Here is an 18,288-nt window from a genome sequence, read left to right on the forward strand (position 1 = left end):
TGCGGGGCTGCAGGAAGCGCTCATCAAGCTTGCTTTTAGTACGCGCTTCCTGCCTTTCCTGTGGCCAAGAAATATCAAGCTTGGCCACAGCCCGTGTTAAAACCTCCACTAACTCACCATAGCTGGGTGCAGGCTGAACAGTATTGTGTCTTTCACTTAGATCCCCCTCCTCAACATTAATCACATCTAATTCCTCGGAATCAGAGAGGTGTAAAACTGCATCATCCCGAGCGGGAGAAGCCGCGAGGCGGGCTCCCGAGCGGGGAATAGGGGAACCTGAACTCTCAGACGAAGAGTGGGAAAGTGCCTCGGCAGTCCCACTGTCGTCTAAAAGATCTCTCTGCGATCCCCACAATGCGAGGCGCCGCATTGCCTCGGCAGATGCGGGACCCGTACCGCGGGGAGAACGCATTTGGCCATCCTCGGAAAACAAAGCCAACCGAGAACTAATTATTGTGACATCAACTCACAGTGAGCGCAAGCAGCCCCCTCGAGAGCTGCTTGAGCGTGCTGCCTTCCCAGACAAGACACACACATTTCGTGTGTATCCCCAGCCGTGAGAAAGCGTGGGCATGGGAACACACATTTAGAAAACTGTTTGCTTGCCATGATGAGACGAAATATAGGATATATACTCTTTTCAAGGATTCGCTAGTTCAACACACACACAGAGCGCTTGCTGAATAGTAAAAAGCTGACATTTCTGTGTGCCGGCGTGCTTTTGTGTACATCCGCTTATGCCGTCACACTCTACGTCATCACGCAACGCCAATAGGATTGGATTCGGTTTCATTCATAAATTCAGACGTGCTACGCTGAAGGGCGTTCCCCTAGTGTCGTAACCGACGCAGTTCGAGTTCCCTCGAAAGGGAACTTCCAGTGATCGGGCCGGCGGCTCATGGGCACACAAAATATTCTAGCATTGCTAACTTGACATTACAGCCCGTTCATAATCAAAATAAAATGCAGCCAACCAAACATATAAAAACTGCTCAATTTAAATAGTCCGTAATAGGCCTACAATCCTAGGTTGTTCAGCGTCACACTGACACACTGTCTCACTGTGTGTTTTAAAGTATGTGGATGATGTTTTACTTCGATAATGCGAGTGAAGTAAAAGCCTAGTTTACATAGGCTAATAAATAATAGTTTAGCATTCAAATACGTTGCGAACAGGGCTTGACATACATTTCTTTGCTTTGGTTTTCCAAAGTTAATAGCCACACAGCATTTTTACTAGCCACATTTTCGTTGTTGTGAAATTACCTGATAAAAGTTGACTATAGCGTGCAAAAATTTACTTGAGCTAGATTTACAACCCTTTTAAATGTAAAACCACTGTACACCCAAATCAAGACTACATAAATGTATAACAATACAGGTCATTATCATTAGCTCTGATAAGGTTGTGTGTAAAGCTCCTTTTTTAAAATAAAACCATGTATTAAGATAAAGACATAAAAAAAGAAGCTTCTTATTGCTTAATAAAAGTGGTGCATAGATGTAGAAGATTCATTAAAAAGATAAAAAACTAAACTGAAAAAAACTTTAGCATTAGAAACACTGTCTGTTTAAATATCAGAATCAGACTCAGAATTACTTAAGCCACAATGGGAAATTCTTTCTTTTTACAATTATTCAACCCGCCAAAGTGGCTAGTTGGAGTGACTGTGTTACCCGCCACGAGCAAAATCCACCCGCATTTGGCGGGTTGGCGGGTGTTAATGTCAAGCCCTGGTTGTGAATATATGGGAACATTTGGATCTTTGATTTGGATTTGTGCCGAGTGAGCAGGCTTCAGTTTCAATTTAAATTAATTTCGTTGTGACTTAACGTTTATTTAGCTGAATACTGTTAACTTTAGAGGATTTGTTGTGCAGTGAAGAAAAACTAAAATAGCCTATAGATTTATAGTGTTTATAATATTTTTAAAAACATTTCGCTTTGTTTACCGGTGTGTTCAAACAATTAATCGCAGCATGAAAATTTGATACCGGCACAAGCCGCATTGCTATTTGTACTCTGTTTTTTTGGATCACTTTTACATACAACATGCTATCTGGCAACAAAGTATTCCATTAATTATGCCAAGCTAAGCTAGGGGCGGTGCTGCCAGACTAAGACAAAAAAGCATTTGCCTACCCATCTAAATGTAGGGGAGAAGGTGAATAACCCCCATTTCAAAAAACGGTGGGATGTTCTTTTAACAAAAACTAGAACATGTTTCATTACTTAAACTTTTCTTAATGTCAGTTAACATTTATTTATTTCAAGTTTTAAATGTATAAAAACTTAGCTGCCTATCTTGGCCAGGACACTCCCGAAAAAGAGATTTTAAATCTCAGTGAGTTTTCTTCCTGGTAAAAAAAATAATAAATAAATAAAGGTTATATATATATATATTTATATATATACACAGTGGGGAGAACAAGAATTTGATACACTGCCGATTTTGCAGGTTTTCCCACTTACAAAGCATGTAGAAGTCTGTAATTTTTATCATAGTACTCTTCAACTGTGAGTGACGGAATCCAGAAAATCACATTGTATGATTTTTAAGTAATTAATTTGCATTTTATTGCATGACATAAGTATTTGATACATCAGAAAAGCAGAACTTAATATTTGGTACAGAAACCTTTGTTTGCAATTACAGAGATCATAAGTTTCCTGTAGTTCTTGACCAGGTTTGCACACACTGCAGCAGGGATATTTTGGCCCACTCCTCCATACAGACCTTCTCCAGATCCTTCAGGGTTCGGGGCTGTCACTGGGCAATATGGACTTTCAGCTCCCTCCAAAGATTTTCTATTGGGTTCAGGTCTGGAGACTGGCTAGGCCACTCCAGGACCTTGAGATGCTTCTTACGGAGCCACTCCAGTTGCCCTGGCTGTGTGTTTCGGGTCGTTGTCATGCTGGAAGAGCCAGCCACGGCCCATCTTCAATGCTCTTACTGAGGGAAGGAGGTTGTTGGCCAAGATCTCACGATACATGGCCCCATCCATCCTCCCCTCAATACGGTGCAGTCGTCCTGTCCCCTTTGCAGAAAAGCATCCCCAAAGAATGACGTTTACACCTCCATGCTTCACGGTTGGGATGGTATTCTTGGGTTGTACTCATCCTTCTTCCTCCAAACACGGCGAGTGGAGTTTAGACCAAAAAGCTCTATTTTTGTCTCATCAGACCACATGACCTTCTCCCATTCCTCCTCTGGATCATCCAGATGGTTATTGGCAACCTTCAGACGGGCCTGGATATGTGCTGACTTGAGCAGGGGGACCTTGCATACGCTGCAGGATTTTAATCCCTGAGGGCGTAGTGTGTTACTAATGGTTTACTTTGAGACTGTGGTCCCAGCTCTCTTCAGGTCACTGACCAGGTCCTGCCGTGTAGTTCTGGGCTGATCCCTCACCTTCCTCATGATCATTGATGCCCCACGTGGTGAGATCTTGCATGGTGCCCCAGACCGAGCGAGATTGACCGTCATCTTGAACTTCTTCCATTTTCTAATAATTGCACCAACCATTGTTGCCTTCTCACCAAGCTGCTTGCCTATTGTCCTGTAGCCCATCCCAGATTTTAACTTTTTTTTTAATTACAGACCTCTACATGCTTTGTAAGTAGGAAAACCTGCAAAATCGGCAGTGTATCAAATACTTGTTCTCCCCACTGTATATATATATATATATATATATATATATTATATATATATACAGTGGGGAGAACAAGTATTTGATTTTTGATATATATATATATATTTTTTTTCCCATTTAGGTGACCTGTCATTTAGTTAACCTGTTATTTAGTTTCATTAACCTAAAACTGGAGTAAAAATGTATAAAAACTATACAGATATTTTTAAAAACAACAAAAACTAATAAAAACAGCAAAAAAGCTAAATTAGACCAGTTAATAATATCATTTTCTGATAGTGTTTTTCCAGGTACATTTTACCAATTCCAAAACACATTAATCTTAATAACTACTATTATTTTGTATTTAATAATTTATAAGTGATCTATAATAAAGCTGGAAATGAAAAACGACTTATATTCAGGTGTACGTAATTATTAGGCACATTTTCTTTTACAGATAAAAAAAGATTTAACTAGATTACAAGATATTGCAGTTAAGGCCTACCATTGGACAGTGAAATGCTCATTGGGTCAGCAGGGTCAGACAAAAACAGGTGGAGAAGAATAGACATGTTAGTTGCAAAAGAATTAAGAATTAAGGTGAAGAATTAAGAGTGTTGCTTACAATTGGAACTATTTTCATTGGTGAAATAGAACAAAAATAGTCAATATTGTTTGTGTCTAAAATGTAAGTAACTTAATATTAACTAGGCTACTTGTTTATTGAACTATAAGTTCAATGTAACATTTGCAATCGTGAAAATATTCAGCAAAGCAGCTCCTTTAGTCGTGTTATGTTACTTAACTATATCATGTTTAAAAAAACAAAAAAAACACAATTTGAATTTTCCCCCAGTATATTTCGTCTGTGAGTTTCTTGTGTGAAAAGAGTTTCATGTGTCAAAACAAAACTCATTTGTTTTGATTTCTCCACGAAAGTCTCTCAACAAAGAGACAGTCAGCACAAGCCTCAATGAGACTTTGTTACTAGAAATACACTATCCCTTATCAACTACTGTTTACATTGAATGTAATAAATTCTGAATTATTCTAACGTTTAGATGCTTCGCTAGTTATTTTTTGTCACTAAAGTTAAGCCACTTGTCTTTCACTTGTTCTGGACAAGCGTTAATGTCGAGCCCCATGTTCATTCATGATTCTTTTCGTACTGTAAAGCGGAATAGGTGATTGGTTCATGTGCGCTTGGCGCTGTCGTTTGCTTGAACTGAGGCGCTACAGTGATCTGTCACGCAACGCAAGAGCGCCAAAAAAGATTGTGACAGCTCGAGAGACGTTCATGGTCTCACTCCAGTCAAATTAGCCCATTTCCAATAATTATTGTGAAGTTTACAGTGCTTGCTACTTCACCCCTCACCCCCCCCCCTTCACCCCTCACCCCCCCCCCCCCCTTCACCCCTCAATTGACTGACATCAATTCACTATCAACTCAAAGATTCACATCTCTATAACACCCCTAGAAAAATCACAAAATTATTAGTTCAGAAAATAAAATAGTTCTCAAAAGGATTTGATGAAATACCAGTGGGTGAGAGATGTTCACGTTGCGCCCTCATTTCTCTCAGTCGCTGAGCCATGCTGTCAGAGCGTTTTAAAGAGGGACTGTACACAATTCCACTTTCCTCATCAATTACGAATGGTGAAGTGTCAGAAACTATTAAAAATAAATAAATAAAAAAGCATAAAAAAAAAACACAAATTTGTTGAATGAAATAAACATGAAATTAATGAAACAAACGTATGCTTTCCTCACCAACAGGGGATGAGGAGATCATGACTTCCATCATCTTGTCAAATTTTTTTTTCAGTCGCCTGTCATTCTCAGGGGTCTTTACAGGAAAATCTCTAGGCTGCATGCAACGGTGCTGCAAAAACAAATCAAACACAAAAAACGCAAGTGTGGAGCTATTTCATTCTTATTTACCTAGATTTTTACAGCAACCAGTCAAAGTAAAAATATATGCATGTTCTTTTATTTACTTACAGTTCTTTTATTCGGAAGATGAAGTTTGGATTCTTCATTCTGAGCAGGAAAAAGATCTTCATCTACATGTTCGTTACTCTCTTTGCATCTGCAAACATATCATGAATAGAATTCGAAAGGCTCATGAAAAGGAAACATTGAGGTCTAGAGACATCTAAAGGCCATCCAAAGAAATGCAACAAAAAGAAAAGATCACTGATGGAGTCCGAGAAGTAAAACTGGACCAGTGGCTGGTTGCATAAACTTAGCCACTATGTTAAGACTGTTTCTTAAGAACTTATTTGACCAACTAGCAATTAGACGATGTAATCAGTCTAACTTTTCTCATTCAAATTAGACAACTACTTTTATCTACTTTTTATGTAACTGACTTTAAAAAGTTAGGACCAGTCTTGAAGAAAAAAAATTAGATGACTAACTTTTAAGACTAGTCTAAGTGGTTACACAACTGGCTCCAGAGAACATGCTGTCACTGCCATTAACAAAATTCTGTAATCCAAAGGCATGTCATTCAACTATAAGCGTATCAATATGCAAAAACGATTTGCAATTAAAAATTGGCTAAAACAAAGCATGAGTTTCTCCCCCGAGTCTGTTGTTTACAAGATGTGATTTCTCAAGACACCCATTTCAAGCAGTAGGAACATTTTAATTTAAAAATATTTACAGCACCTTTGAATGCTATAAAATGGGCCTTTTTAAGATGCACTAAGTAATTCCCAATAGTTGGGATGGTTCACACACACAAAAAAAAGAAAATTCTGTCTTACCCACCTTCATGTCATTCCAAACATCTAATAATTAAATTTTTTGGATGAACTATCCATTTACATCATGTTTAAAAGAAAATTATAAACTATTATAAATGTATATTTGTCCCTTCTCTGGAATGTTGTATCAACCATCAAAATTCCATATCAGACAGGCACTACTTTTTAAACAATTATTCTTATCGAACCTTTGGAAAATAAATTAACAACATGGTGAATTTTTTTTTATTATTTGAAAAATTTACATAAGTGCTGGTTAGGGCAGTCAAATTAAAATTATGATTTTGAATATACGTCAAATTTAAAATATAAATCCATGTTCGAATGCAAAAATGGTGCATTAAAATTTTAGGTGTGCGTCAAGCAGTGGCCCACGAGATGGGATGATGACATTGTGTTTTATTCCACTATATGCGGGGCTACATGGAAAAACATTGCAGAAATAGAGAAGCTTAATGCGGAAAAAATCTAGGTTACATCTAAACCGTAACCAAGCAGTTCACACAAACAGAATACATTTTCTGCACTGCTTTTCCATTGATTCCTGTGTAAACATGCACAAGACGGACAACTTTGACTGTGGCGCTTGCGTCTTTTGCACAAGAGAGCAGCATGTTTAGAAAGCCATGTAAAGTTAAAAGTTCGAAAGTCCTTTCTTTGTGGGTATTTTTTTTCCCATTCCACTGCATGTCATGTTTTTAAAAATCGCAAAAAAAAAAGAAGTACTCTGCACTTGCAATTATAGCACTTCGACTCTTGAATGATGCTATTATGTTTATAATAGGGCTGCAACAACAAATCGATAAAAATCGATTATCAAAATAGTTGGCAACGAATTTCATTATTGTTTTGTTGTGTCGCGCGACGCGGAGATGTAAAAAAAAAAAAAAAAAAAAACTAATAATTTTTTAGTTGAGCGCAGAGCTATGAGGCGCCGGACTGGACAAAAGCGAAGCGAACTCCGCGAGCGACACTGCGCTTGAGACACGTGTGTTTGCGCCAAGCGGCAACCTCCCTGTCTCTCTCTTGAAACCAACACGGAAGTGAATTAAACGACAATTCATCGACTGGCCGCTTGAGGCTGGCTGCAGAAGCGAGTCAAATCTGTATCTCCCACATGTTAAAATGCCCAACTTTACAGCAGACAAAAATCATGTTTACAGCCTGGTTCTCTATGTGGCTTTGGTCTATACTAGGGATGTTAACCGATGACCGTTTGACCGATGGTTGACCGTATCAACGTTAATTGACCAAAGTTGTCGGTAGTCGGTTAAAAAAAAAAAAAAAAATCTCTAAATTAGTCTATTATAGACAGTGGACTAAACGCTACTACAGTTAGCTGTCTCATTCCAATATCTTTTTGTGTGAAGTGAACAAATCCCTCACACTCGATGTTTCATAACTCGCCTGTTTGTACTTAATATAAACCAATAAAAACATTTGGCGCGAGGTCACAGCGTTTGGGTTTGCGCGCTCACAAGGTTTGCGAAAAGTAAAGGCTACAGTCTAAAACACTCGAGGTTAGAGCCAGCGCAGACGACAGGAGGAAGCGTGCGAGGAAGAGTAGTGTGTGGGACCATTTCACCAAACAGAATGACAAAGATGTAAGTTGCAACTTGTGTGATACAGCGCTTAAATATGGAAATATATTAGGCTACATCTACATTTCAGTGGTAACAGATAAGGTGGCGATGATCATCATCTTTCTTTATTATTGTTAGCACTACCTCAAACTAAAGCGAGGTAGCTCTTCGGAGCTGTCATTTTCTTAAATGAGCCGCGGCAATGTTTCAAATGAGCTTCTAACGCTAGACAAACGCCCTTATTTTCAACGCGATCACCTTGTACCCAAACCATTTAAAATCTAAGAGCCATTTGTCCGCCGATTACATACAAGCTCCTCGGCGCCGCGTTTGCGTGACTCATGTTTCGCGTTGTTGGTTTTTTTTTAGAAAAAAATGATGAGAGTGGAAGGGCGGCGCCGGCGCCGTGTTTGTGTGTGTGTGTGTGTGTGTGTGTTTGTGTTTGTGTGTGTGTGTGTGTGTGTGTGTGTGTGTGTGTGTGTGTGTGTGTGTGTGAGCGGGAGAGAGATGCGACTGAGTTGCGAAATTGCAGGCGCGGATCGAAATTGCTGTTATTTCATATAGCGTAGCATATTTTAAACTAATCGGTTAACCGGTTTCAACCGGCTAATGAGGCTCGGTGGTCGGTCAAGAAATGTTTTTGTTTTCGCCATCCCTAGTCTATACAGCTAATTTTGCCCTTCATAACAACTGTGAGGGGGGTGAATTTTTTTATAACTCACCCGTTTAGTTGATTAAAGGGTAACTAAACACTAAACCAACTTTTTTTAGTTAATGATCTGTAAGAAGCGCGCGATATAGAGTGTTTGCGCGCAAGTGTGTCTGCGCGCGAGAGAGACCGAGTGCACCTGAGAGCGCGCGATAGAGACCGAGTCTATTTGCGCGCAAGAGAGACCGAGTGTGTCCGAGCAGCACTGAATTTTTCATTCTTTACTCTAAGTCTAAATGACTCAGAGAAACTTCACTATATGCTCGGAAAGGATGAGCTGCAAAATACACACCATACGAGGTGGTCAATCCATTGTATTTTTTTGTGAGTGTGTGCGTCTGTGAGTGTGAGCATTTGTGTGTCTGTGAGTGTGTGCGTCTGTGAGTGTAGTGTGGAGAACAAGTACTGACGTTTAAACAAATCCTGTTAAGTTTTCTGATTTGTATTTTTCTTTATTTTTTAAAAATTATTTATTGTTCTGACAGCTCAGGTCCCTTAAACAAAAATATACATCTTTTTGTGCACTTTATTAAAAAAAAAAAGTCCTATATATTTGGCAGATGTAAAGCACATGTGTATGTTTTTTGTGTTAGTCAATAAAAAATAAAAAAATTACTTTAACAGCTCAGAGATGTTCAAGGAGCAATCTGTTTGTGCACTTTCTGAAGATTTTTTGCACTGTGAATTTGCACTGTCAGTTCTGTTTTTGAATAAAGGGTTGGAAATGAATGCTTTTTTATTTTTATCCGATTAATCGGGAAAAAAATTGACAGATTAATCGATTATTAAAATAATCGTTAGTTGCAGCCCTAGTTTATAATAGTTCATGTAATTTACAAAATTAAATTTGATTTATGAACATTAGTTTAAACGTTATGCACTTTTTTACAGACAGTCATATTACTTCATTTCTTTGAATGAACAATTTAATGCTGTGCATTATTATTTGGCTCATTGCGACATCTTGTGGCCTTAGGAGTAGGGGTGTAACGATACACCATTGCCACGGTTCGGTTCATATCGCGGTTTTAGAGCCTCAGTTCGGTTCAGTTTGTTTGCTGTGGGGGCAAGGTTCCTTGCAGGGCACCAACAAGAATAAAGAACACTATTGACTTTTAACTTAAAATCAATAATAATTTAACTCATTAACTATCTTTTTACTGTATTATTTATTCATCTTTGTTAATAAAAATACAGCTGTTCATTCATTGTTTATTCATGTTACTTCACAGTGCATTAGGCTAATTAATGTTAACAACTTTTGATTTCAATAAGGCTACTAGTAAATAATGAAATTAACATTAACAAAGATTAATAAATGCTGTAGAAGTGCAGTTCATTAATAGTTAATGTTAACTAGAGTTTAAGAAATGTAACTTTATTGTAAAGTACTACCGATTTGTTATACACCGACGTCTGGTGAGTTCAGTGTTGGATAGATCAGCTGTTATAACCATTCATTAAATGGAATCGGTTCAAAGCAGTCATTAGTGCGCGAATCTGAGGTGTCATTAGCGGACGTGTACGTGTTTGTGTGATTATCCCGGCAGTTTAGGACATTGCACAAGATTTGTATCAACACAGAAAACATTTCATCACATAGGTTTTTGGGTTTATTGAAAGTGTGGTTTGTGTCAGCTGAATGTGCGGAACGCTTTTCAGAGAAGTTAAGGCAACATTTTTGTTTAGCACAATTCACACCCAGCGGTAATTCAGGAAAAAAATCTCCCAATGCTCCACGTGAAACTTCGGTCTTCCGACCTTTTACCATTGTGTCAATTCTCAATTGATTCAGATTAATATGCCCGAGGGAGGGAGAGCAAGACGGTGAGTGCGCAAGCGCGGCCGGAGGAGGGTGTCGGTGTGTCTGTCTGTCTGTTACATGCGACCTGTCACAAGCGCAGCAGAAGTCTGTCAACTACATCACTTAGCAACACACATCAAAAATTAGTCTATGTGTGGGAAACACTGCAGGCTAAACTGCCAAGCGTGATCGATCACCAAAAGTCACGTGACATGCACTTGGAAGACAAAAGTTAGCGTATATTTAGTAAATAATATTTAGTAAAAAATAGAGCTTGCATTAGTTGTTAGAGTAGGCTACTAGAGAAGTGACGGTGATAATATTCTCCCACCAGTTAATCGACTTCTGACAACACCGGTAATATCGGTTTCATCGGGGGGGAAGAGCGATGTAAAAAAAAAAAAAAAAATTAATAAAACGAAATAATTTTAAATAACACTCCAGGTCTCCGCACCAGTCACGTAACTGAAAACTATGAAAGCTGTGTGACCGGCCAACCAGTAATAAAAATAAATAAATACATTACAGAAATTAATCATTAAAAAAGTTTGACTACTCGCAGCAGTCTCGCATGCACTTAGAGCTTGTGTGAATTGTACATATAAAATTAAGTTAACGAACAACCACGATCCATCAACGCCACATAGGGCGCTGAATTTCACTGCGCTACATGAAGAGTTTTTCTTTTGCGTGAAGAAGCCGTTCTCCGGAGAGGTGTTAAAAGATAGCGGAGTGCATTCATGATTTTTAGGCTACCGGTATAATAATCCTCCTGGCGCCGGGTCTGAGTGAGTCATTTACTCTCTTACCTTTGTTCTTTGATTAAAATGAATGACACTAAGACCAGCCGCTGCTGACAGAGACGCGATCTGACACAGGTTCCATTTCCTCACAAATCTCTACGTTCATTTAAGACTTTATTTAAATAATTTAATACTGCTCGTATGAGGACACTCGATACTGAAAGAGAACTCGATACTGACGCGCGTCTTTTCTGTGGGTCGTGTGTGTGTGTGTGTAATAGGCAGGAATTACAGCGCGGTCTCTTTGGTCTTGTCGCGCTTGAACGGTCTAAAAGCATTCACATTAATAAGAGCGTAAATATAAAGTTTTAGAGCGTAATACATATTTTTAACGCTTTAACCCTCAGGGGTCTGAGGTGTTTTCTGGGTCCTGGAGGTGTTCTGACATGCTCTAACATTTGTGCTTATTTCTGTTACTTGTGACATTTTCATGACTAAAGTATTATTACACTGCATTCAGCACAAACTCTGCTACAATAATATGTCAGCAGCATGTATGTAAAAGTTTGTAGTTTTGAGATAATAACATTTATGCGTGGTTTGTGAAAATGACCAAAAAAAAAGTCACTGAAATAATGTCATGAAAGACAAACTGATTATTTCGTCGCAAGGCTTTTGAAAATTGTATCACGTAGCCTAGAATATTTGCTCCAAAACTATGTGAAAATCATCCTGAATACTCATTCAGATAAGACAATATATTGATTTAAAATTTGTATGACATGTTTTGTGTAAGAAAGCTTTATGCGAGGAGGCGTTAACCACCATGAATATTGAGTGTTTCACACCTGAGAGAGACAAAGAGCCTCCCATAATGGCCCTATTAGGAGCTCTCAGGCACTATCATTACATTACCTTGCACAAAGAATGAGGAGATTTTAAAAAAAATGGCTTTTTGATTGTTTGAATTTATTTACAACACAACATCATCCAAAGATACACAACAAATGGCAAAAAGCACATTATTTAACACACTGAACTAAAGACAGAGACTTAACCAGTCACACACCTTTCCTTTCCTGAAACATAGTGCATACCTGTCATTTCCAAGGTGTTTGGTTTTTCACTTTACCTCCTCATGCTCATGTTGAAGTCAGCAGGACGGGTAGCTACCTAAAAAATATATATATATATAAAAAAGCTGTGAGCATGCTGATATCAAGAAGAAACCAGGGCTGCATGATTGTGGGAATACATTTTAGATTTCTGGTGAAAATTCCTTTTTAAAATTTACAAAATACACACACACACATATACATATATATATATATTTGTTGTGCCTTGTAGGCATATACCTGCACTGCAAAAAATGATTTTCTTACTTAGTATTTTTGTTTTGTTTCCAGTCCAAATATCTAAAAATTATTAAATCAAGAAGCATTTACTAGAGAAGTAAAATGACATAAGAAATTCTATTTTGTTTTAAGATAAAAATAAAGTAATTTAAGTAATTTTTGCTTAAAACGAGCAAAATTATCTGCCAATGGGGTAAGCAAAAAAATCGGAATTCGAATAGAAAACAAGAAAAAAAATCTTAATTCAAATGGAAACCAAGAATTTTTTGCTCACCCCATTGGCAGATAATTTTGCTCGTTTTAAGCAAAAATTACTTAAATTACTTTCTTTTTATCTTAAAACAAAATAGAATTTCTTATGTCATTTTACTTCTCTAGTAAACACTTCTTGGTTTAAGAATTTTTAGATATTTGGACTGGACACAAAACAAAAATACTAACTAAGAAAGTATTTTTTGCAGCAGGGCTGAATCAAATAATAAGAACAGTATAGCAGGCATAGTTAAAAAGGAACACTTCAGTAACACTACACTAGAGAAAAACATATTAATTATCATATGTTACTTCAAATGTTTACATCGAAATGACGTTATGAAATGAGATTGGAGTAAAATCATGGTTTGCTTTTCAAACGCACGTCTCGCGACTGCGTTTTCAAACTCTCACAGCGCGTGCAGGGGACATTCACTGAAGCATCGAGCAACAGTTCAATGGCAATATGAAGTTTATGCAACAATAACACTAACTAATATAATTCAGGATTATTTCTTACCTTAAAATCGTTCTTGTCTTCAAATCGCGATCTTCTTCTTCAGATGTAAACCCAATAATCTCACAGCATGTCTTCCAAACTCGACGACTGCAGAGGACTGATAAAGTTTGCCGCTTTGTTGTTGAGGTAATGGGGGCGTTCGCGCGACACATGGACGATTTGCATCTCTATATGTTTTGCGCGTGTGGGTGTGGTCACATTAAAACTAATGAGGAAGGGTTAGAGAAACTGAATATCTTGTTGGTTTTATACAAATTACTTAAACAGAGAATATTTGTTTTCGTTTTGAATCAGATAATTTAAAACTACACACTTAAATGATTATAAATATATAGAGCTCACAAATGTGTGACAAGTATTCGCTGAGTTTTTTAAATGTTTTAGAGACGTGCTCAAGAAAAAAAAGTTCACGAGACGGAGAGGCAGAAAGCACACCCTGTTTAATTTCTTTATTTTACAAAAGCACAACGTTTTGTTTTGATTGTAAGTGGACACATACAAAAGTAGACATCTCACAGATTCTTTTTTCATTTTTATTAAGTCTGTATGACCACAAATGACGGAGTATTTTAAGTTTATTCAGCTGCTATGTGAAAAAAAACGCGCAAATCACGCCGGCGTGATTGCCGACCCCAGGGGGTTAAACACTTTTTTATTTTTATTTTGCGGTGCCGTGGTGGGCAAGTGATGAAACCGGTGTTGTGACTGAAACCGTGTAACACCGACTATCGTAGCAAGCCTATACGCTACTAATTACTATTTAATCAAATGTCAGAAAAAATTGTTTTGTAACATAAGGTGAAGTGAGAGTTGGGCCGGGGCAGCAGGGGGCGGGGCGCTTTCGGTTCGAAATGAGAGTACCGCGTTTTTTCAGTTCAATTTGAATATCAAATATATTCGGTTACACCCCTACTTAGGAGACAAGCCAAAAGCTGTTTTTTTCCTCTAAATGAAATTGTGCTTTTTAAATTCAAATTCAGATTTGACCCTTTTGACAGCCCAACGGCTGGTTTTATTGAGATATTGAGATGAACATGCAGAAGATTAATTGTGTGTGCTACACATTTTACCTGGCTACCCAGTGGACAGAAACAATCCTTACACCCATTTTCTGGGCCTTCTTCCATGTGGACGGGCGGCCATGTTTGAAGACTACATGGGTCACTTGTTTGTTGAGAGTCTTCGATACCTGCAATTTAAAATGTAGTCATTTAGTTTACATTTTAATACAAATTTCCTTTGTAACACAGTAGACAAAAAAGTTATCACCTCTGCACCCATGTCCAACAGCTGCTGGATGAACGGATCAGAGTAATCCTCCATCCGGCTCGCAGACCACACATCAACATACGCCACCACGTCTTCAAAGGGAGAAACAGAACAGTGGATAAAATGCACAAAAAAAGTTTGTTTCATAATAATAATCAAGATATCTTACACTTCACTTATCTTGCGGTTCACTTCACTGGCAAATAATCTTCAAATGTTAAAACATGCATCACATCCAGGAATAAAGATCTTGGCATAAATGTGTGGAGGTGTGGCTTCACTTATATAAGTTTGGTTTCCAAACCCCTTGAAAAAGCTAAAGCAAAGCAGCCCAGTCAGTTAACTCGAATTTGATACAATAATATACAGTGTTTAACAAATTTATTAAGAGCACCACCCAATGTAAAAATTTTGCCAAATCTAAACTAACAGTTTTGGGCATTAAAAATATTATGTTTTTTAGCTTTAAACTAAGTTTTTGACAGAATCCTAAAATATATGTGTTTTCTCTTAAAGGATTAGTTCACTTTTAAAATGAAAATTCTGTCATCATATACTCACCCTTAAGTTGTTTCAAACCTGTATGAATTTCTTTCCTCTGCAAAACACAAAGGAAGATATTTAGAAGAATGTCAGTAACCAGACAGTTTTTGGTTTCCATTGACTTCCATAGTACGAAAAAATGTCTGGTTACTGACATTCTTCTAAATATCTTCCTTTGTGTTCAGCAGAGGAAAGAAATTCATTCAGGTTTGAAACAACTTAAGGGTGAGTATATGATGACAGAATTTTCACTTTAAAAGTGAACTAATCCTTTAAGTTGTTTCAAACCTGTATGAATTTCTTTCCTCTGCTGAACACAGAGGAAGATATTTAGAAGAATGTCAGTAACCAGACAGTTTTTGGTTCCCATTGACTTCCATAGTATATTTTTTTCCTACTATGGAAGTCAATGGGAACCAAAAACTGTCTGGTTACTGACATTCTTCTAAATATCTTCCTTTGTGTTCAGCAGAGGAAAGAAATTCATACAGGTTTGAAACAACTTAAGGGTGAGTATATGATGACAGAATTTTCATTTTAAAAGTGAACTAATCCTTTAATTATGACATGTGGTCTAATAAATTAGTTACGCACTGTATATATAAAACGTTCAAATAAAAAATGTCATATTTCTAACTGACATTCTGCTATGAGACTATTTAAAAAAAATGTTAACACCATTTTAATCCATGTTTTGAAATAAGAGCATCCTAGAGGACAGAAAATATCAGGAACACTTTAGTTTACAATAAGGTTCATTAGTCAACATTAGTTAATGTATTTACTAACATGAACTAACATTGATCAATTATTTTGTTACAGTATTTATTATTGTTTGTTGATGTTAGTTAATAAAAATAGAGCTGTTCACTGTTTGTTCATGTTACTTCACAGTGCATTAACTAATGTTAACAAATACAACCTTTGATTTGAATAATGTATTAGTAAATGTTGAAATTAATATGAACTAAGATTAATAAATGGTGTAGAAGTGTTGTTCATTCTTAGTTCATGTAAACTAAAGTAGTTATCTAATAAACCTTATTGTAAAGTGTTACCAAAATATCTCCTAATTGAAGAAATATCCATCAGTAAGTTAAGTTAACGTTACCTTTGAGGAATGCAGTGGAAGTCATGGCTGATTCGAAAGGTTTCCTTTTAAAACTGCAGCAAACAACAGAAAATAAAACATGAAAACTCAACATGGTGTATGCAAAGCAGATAATATGCATTATAATATGCATTCAGGCAGCAAAGATTTTAACAAAGACATATATCCACAATCTGTCAATGAAAAACAAAGCATGGTGAATTAAAGTCCAGCAACTCATAGCAGCTAACTTACCCGCCTCATGAAGTGAAGTCTAACGTTAACTCAAGATCGGCATGTTAAATGTATGAATTAATTAAATAATTAAGGAGGACAAATATCAGAGGTAAGTTAATTCTAAAAAGCAAGCCGTAAACTACTAAACAAGAGCAAATGCAGAACTTTTTCTAACTAACGTTAGATCACCCGTGGCGGAACTGTCCTATCAAACCAACATTTTCACAAAAGCAAACATCTAAGTAAAATGTTTAGTAGGAAACACCGGGCGCTGTTCATTGCTCACCTTGACTGAAGAACAACGAATCAACAATGCAGAATTATCTTTGTTTTTATTTTACCTCATTGATAGCCTACGTGCCGTTGAGACACACGTTGTTTTCATTTGACATTTCGCGGCAATGGTTCTTTTTCTTGTGCTGTTTTCTGGCGATTAGCAAACCAGTTTCTGTGGCCTTACCGCCACCTATTGAACTGGAGTGTAGTACAGTAGATATGACATTGAAATTGAAACATAAGTACAATTGTTTTGTGACTGTTCAAACAGCAGTGCCTTTTGGTCTGACATGAATGGCTATTGTTGCATAAAATTTCTATTAATTTGATTGCTCAGTGCTCTAAAATTACATAACATTTGGTATAATAATGGAAGATGTAAACATAACATTTTTACTAGTAGCCTATTTAAAACAAAGCCATATTTATTTTGTTTTTCAAAAATAATTTAGGTTTTACTGTAAATGCTTGATAATTTTGAAAAGCAGAGGAAGATTAAATTGAAGAAATGTAATTTATCAGAACACCCTGATATAAGCTACTATTTTTATCAGCCTATAAAAAATATATATATATTATTATTTCTTTTTCTATTTCCGGTTTCCTTTTTATAGTTGTGCTCTGTTCTGTAGGAACCTTATATGGTTACTGTATTGCCTTATTGCAATTTTAATTGTACTGCAATACAAAAAGACCCATCAGGTAACAGGAATGCTCCCATAACGTTCACTAATGTTCTTTAAAAGTTATGTAAATGTTTGGAAAAAACGTTCTTAAAATAACGTAATGTTTATGGAACGTTTATGGAATGTCATTAATAGCTTATATACGGTCTCATAATGTTGAGAGAAAATGTTCTTAACATTCTTGAGTCCTTTTAATATTATTATTTGCTATAAAATAATAATATATAGTTTTTATAGTTATCATAAAACGTTCTGAGTATAACATTCAACGTCCTTACAATATATAGGCTACTTGAATTGTCACACTTAACCTGTAGCTAGATGAAACAAGAGGGTTACAAGCACCACTTAACCTGTAACTACATAGAATAAGAGTATATATATATATATTTTTTAAATTGCAATAGTTTTAGCTTTACTTGCCTTGAAACATGTAATCCCAAACTAAAACATCTGTACTTTTGCTATAAAAAAATAATAAAAAAAATAAATAAAAAAAAACTGTTTAAATGCATACCCTGTAATTTTTTAAAAGCCTATACAATATGTATTGGTACACCATTATTACAAACAGGTACGCAGTGTATGCTCTCGCTAAATTGCTCTCAACTGTAAGACTGCATCATAATAGTAGATTAAGTAACCTTAGTTACAGTATATAATACTTACAGTATAAATCTTTTTTTAGTTCTCCTGGTTGTTACCCCTTTATTGCTTTACAAACTTTACATGTTGTTCCCTTATACAGTATTTACTTGTTCCCTTTAAGTACTTAGGTACTTAAGTACACTATAAAAAATAAATGTATAAAAAA

At 36.6% G+C, this 18,288-nt stretch overlaps 1 protein-coding gene across 2 annotated transcripts in view; it reads right to left on the reverse strand.

Moving 5' to 3' along the window:
• The window catches only part of mcph1 (microcephalin 1), an 87,699-nt gene extending 70,749 nt beyond the window's left edge, over window positions 1-16,950 (reverse strand). Inside the window, exons 1-7 of one of the 2 annotated variants that reach the window (XR_013800289.1) lie at window positions 16,799-16,940; window positions 16,297-16,349; window positions 14,643-14,734; window positions 14,444-14,562; window positions 5,638-5,725; window positions 5,407-5,518; window positions 5,176-5,307 (exon numbers count right to left, since the gene is read on the reverse strand). Coding sequence is in view for 1 of the 2 variants with exons in the window: in XM_079635926.1 (XP_079492052.1) it covers window positions 5,176-5,307; window positions 5,407-5,518; window positions 5,638-5,725; window positions 14,444-14,562; window positions 14,643-14,734; window positions 16,297-16,321 (568 nt within the window). In the remaining variant the exon portion in view is untranslated. Of the gene's footprint in view, window positions 1-5,175; window positions 5,308-5,406; window positions 5,519-5,637; window positions 5,726-14,443; window positions 14,563-14,642; window positions 14,735-16,296; window positions 16,350-16,798 lie in introns of both variants that reach the window. The other variant, XM_079635926.1, reaches the window with a different exon arrangement.
• Window positions 16,951-18,288: the final 1,338 nt, after the last annotated feature.

The sequence above is a fragment of the Phoxinus phoxinus genome, assembly GCF_949152265.1.
Source record: "Phoxinus phoxinus genome assembly, chromosome: 14".
NCBI classification, from domain to species: Eukaryota; Metazoa; Chordata; class Actinopteri; order Cypriniformes; family Leuciscidae; genus Phoxinus; species Phoxinus phoxinus.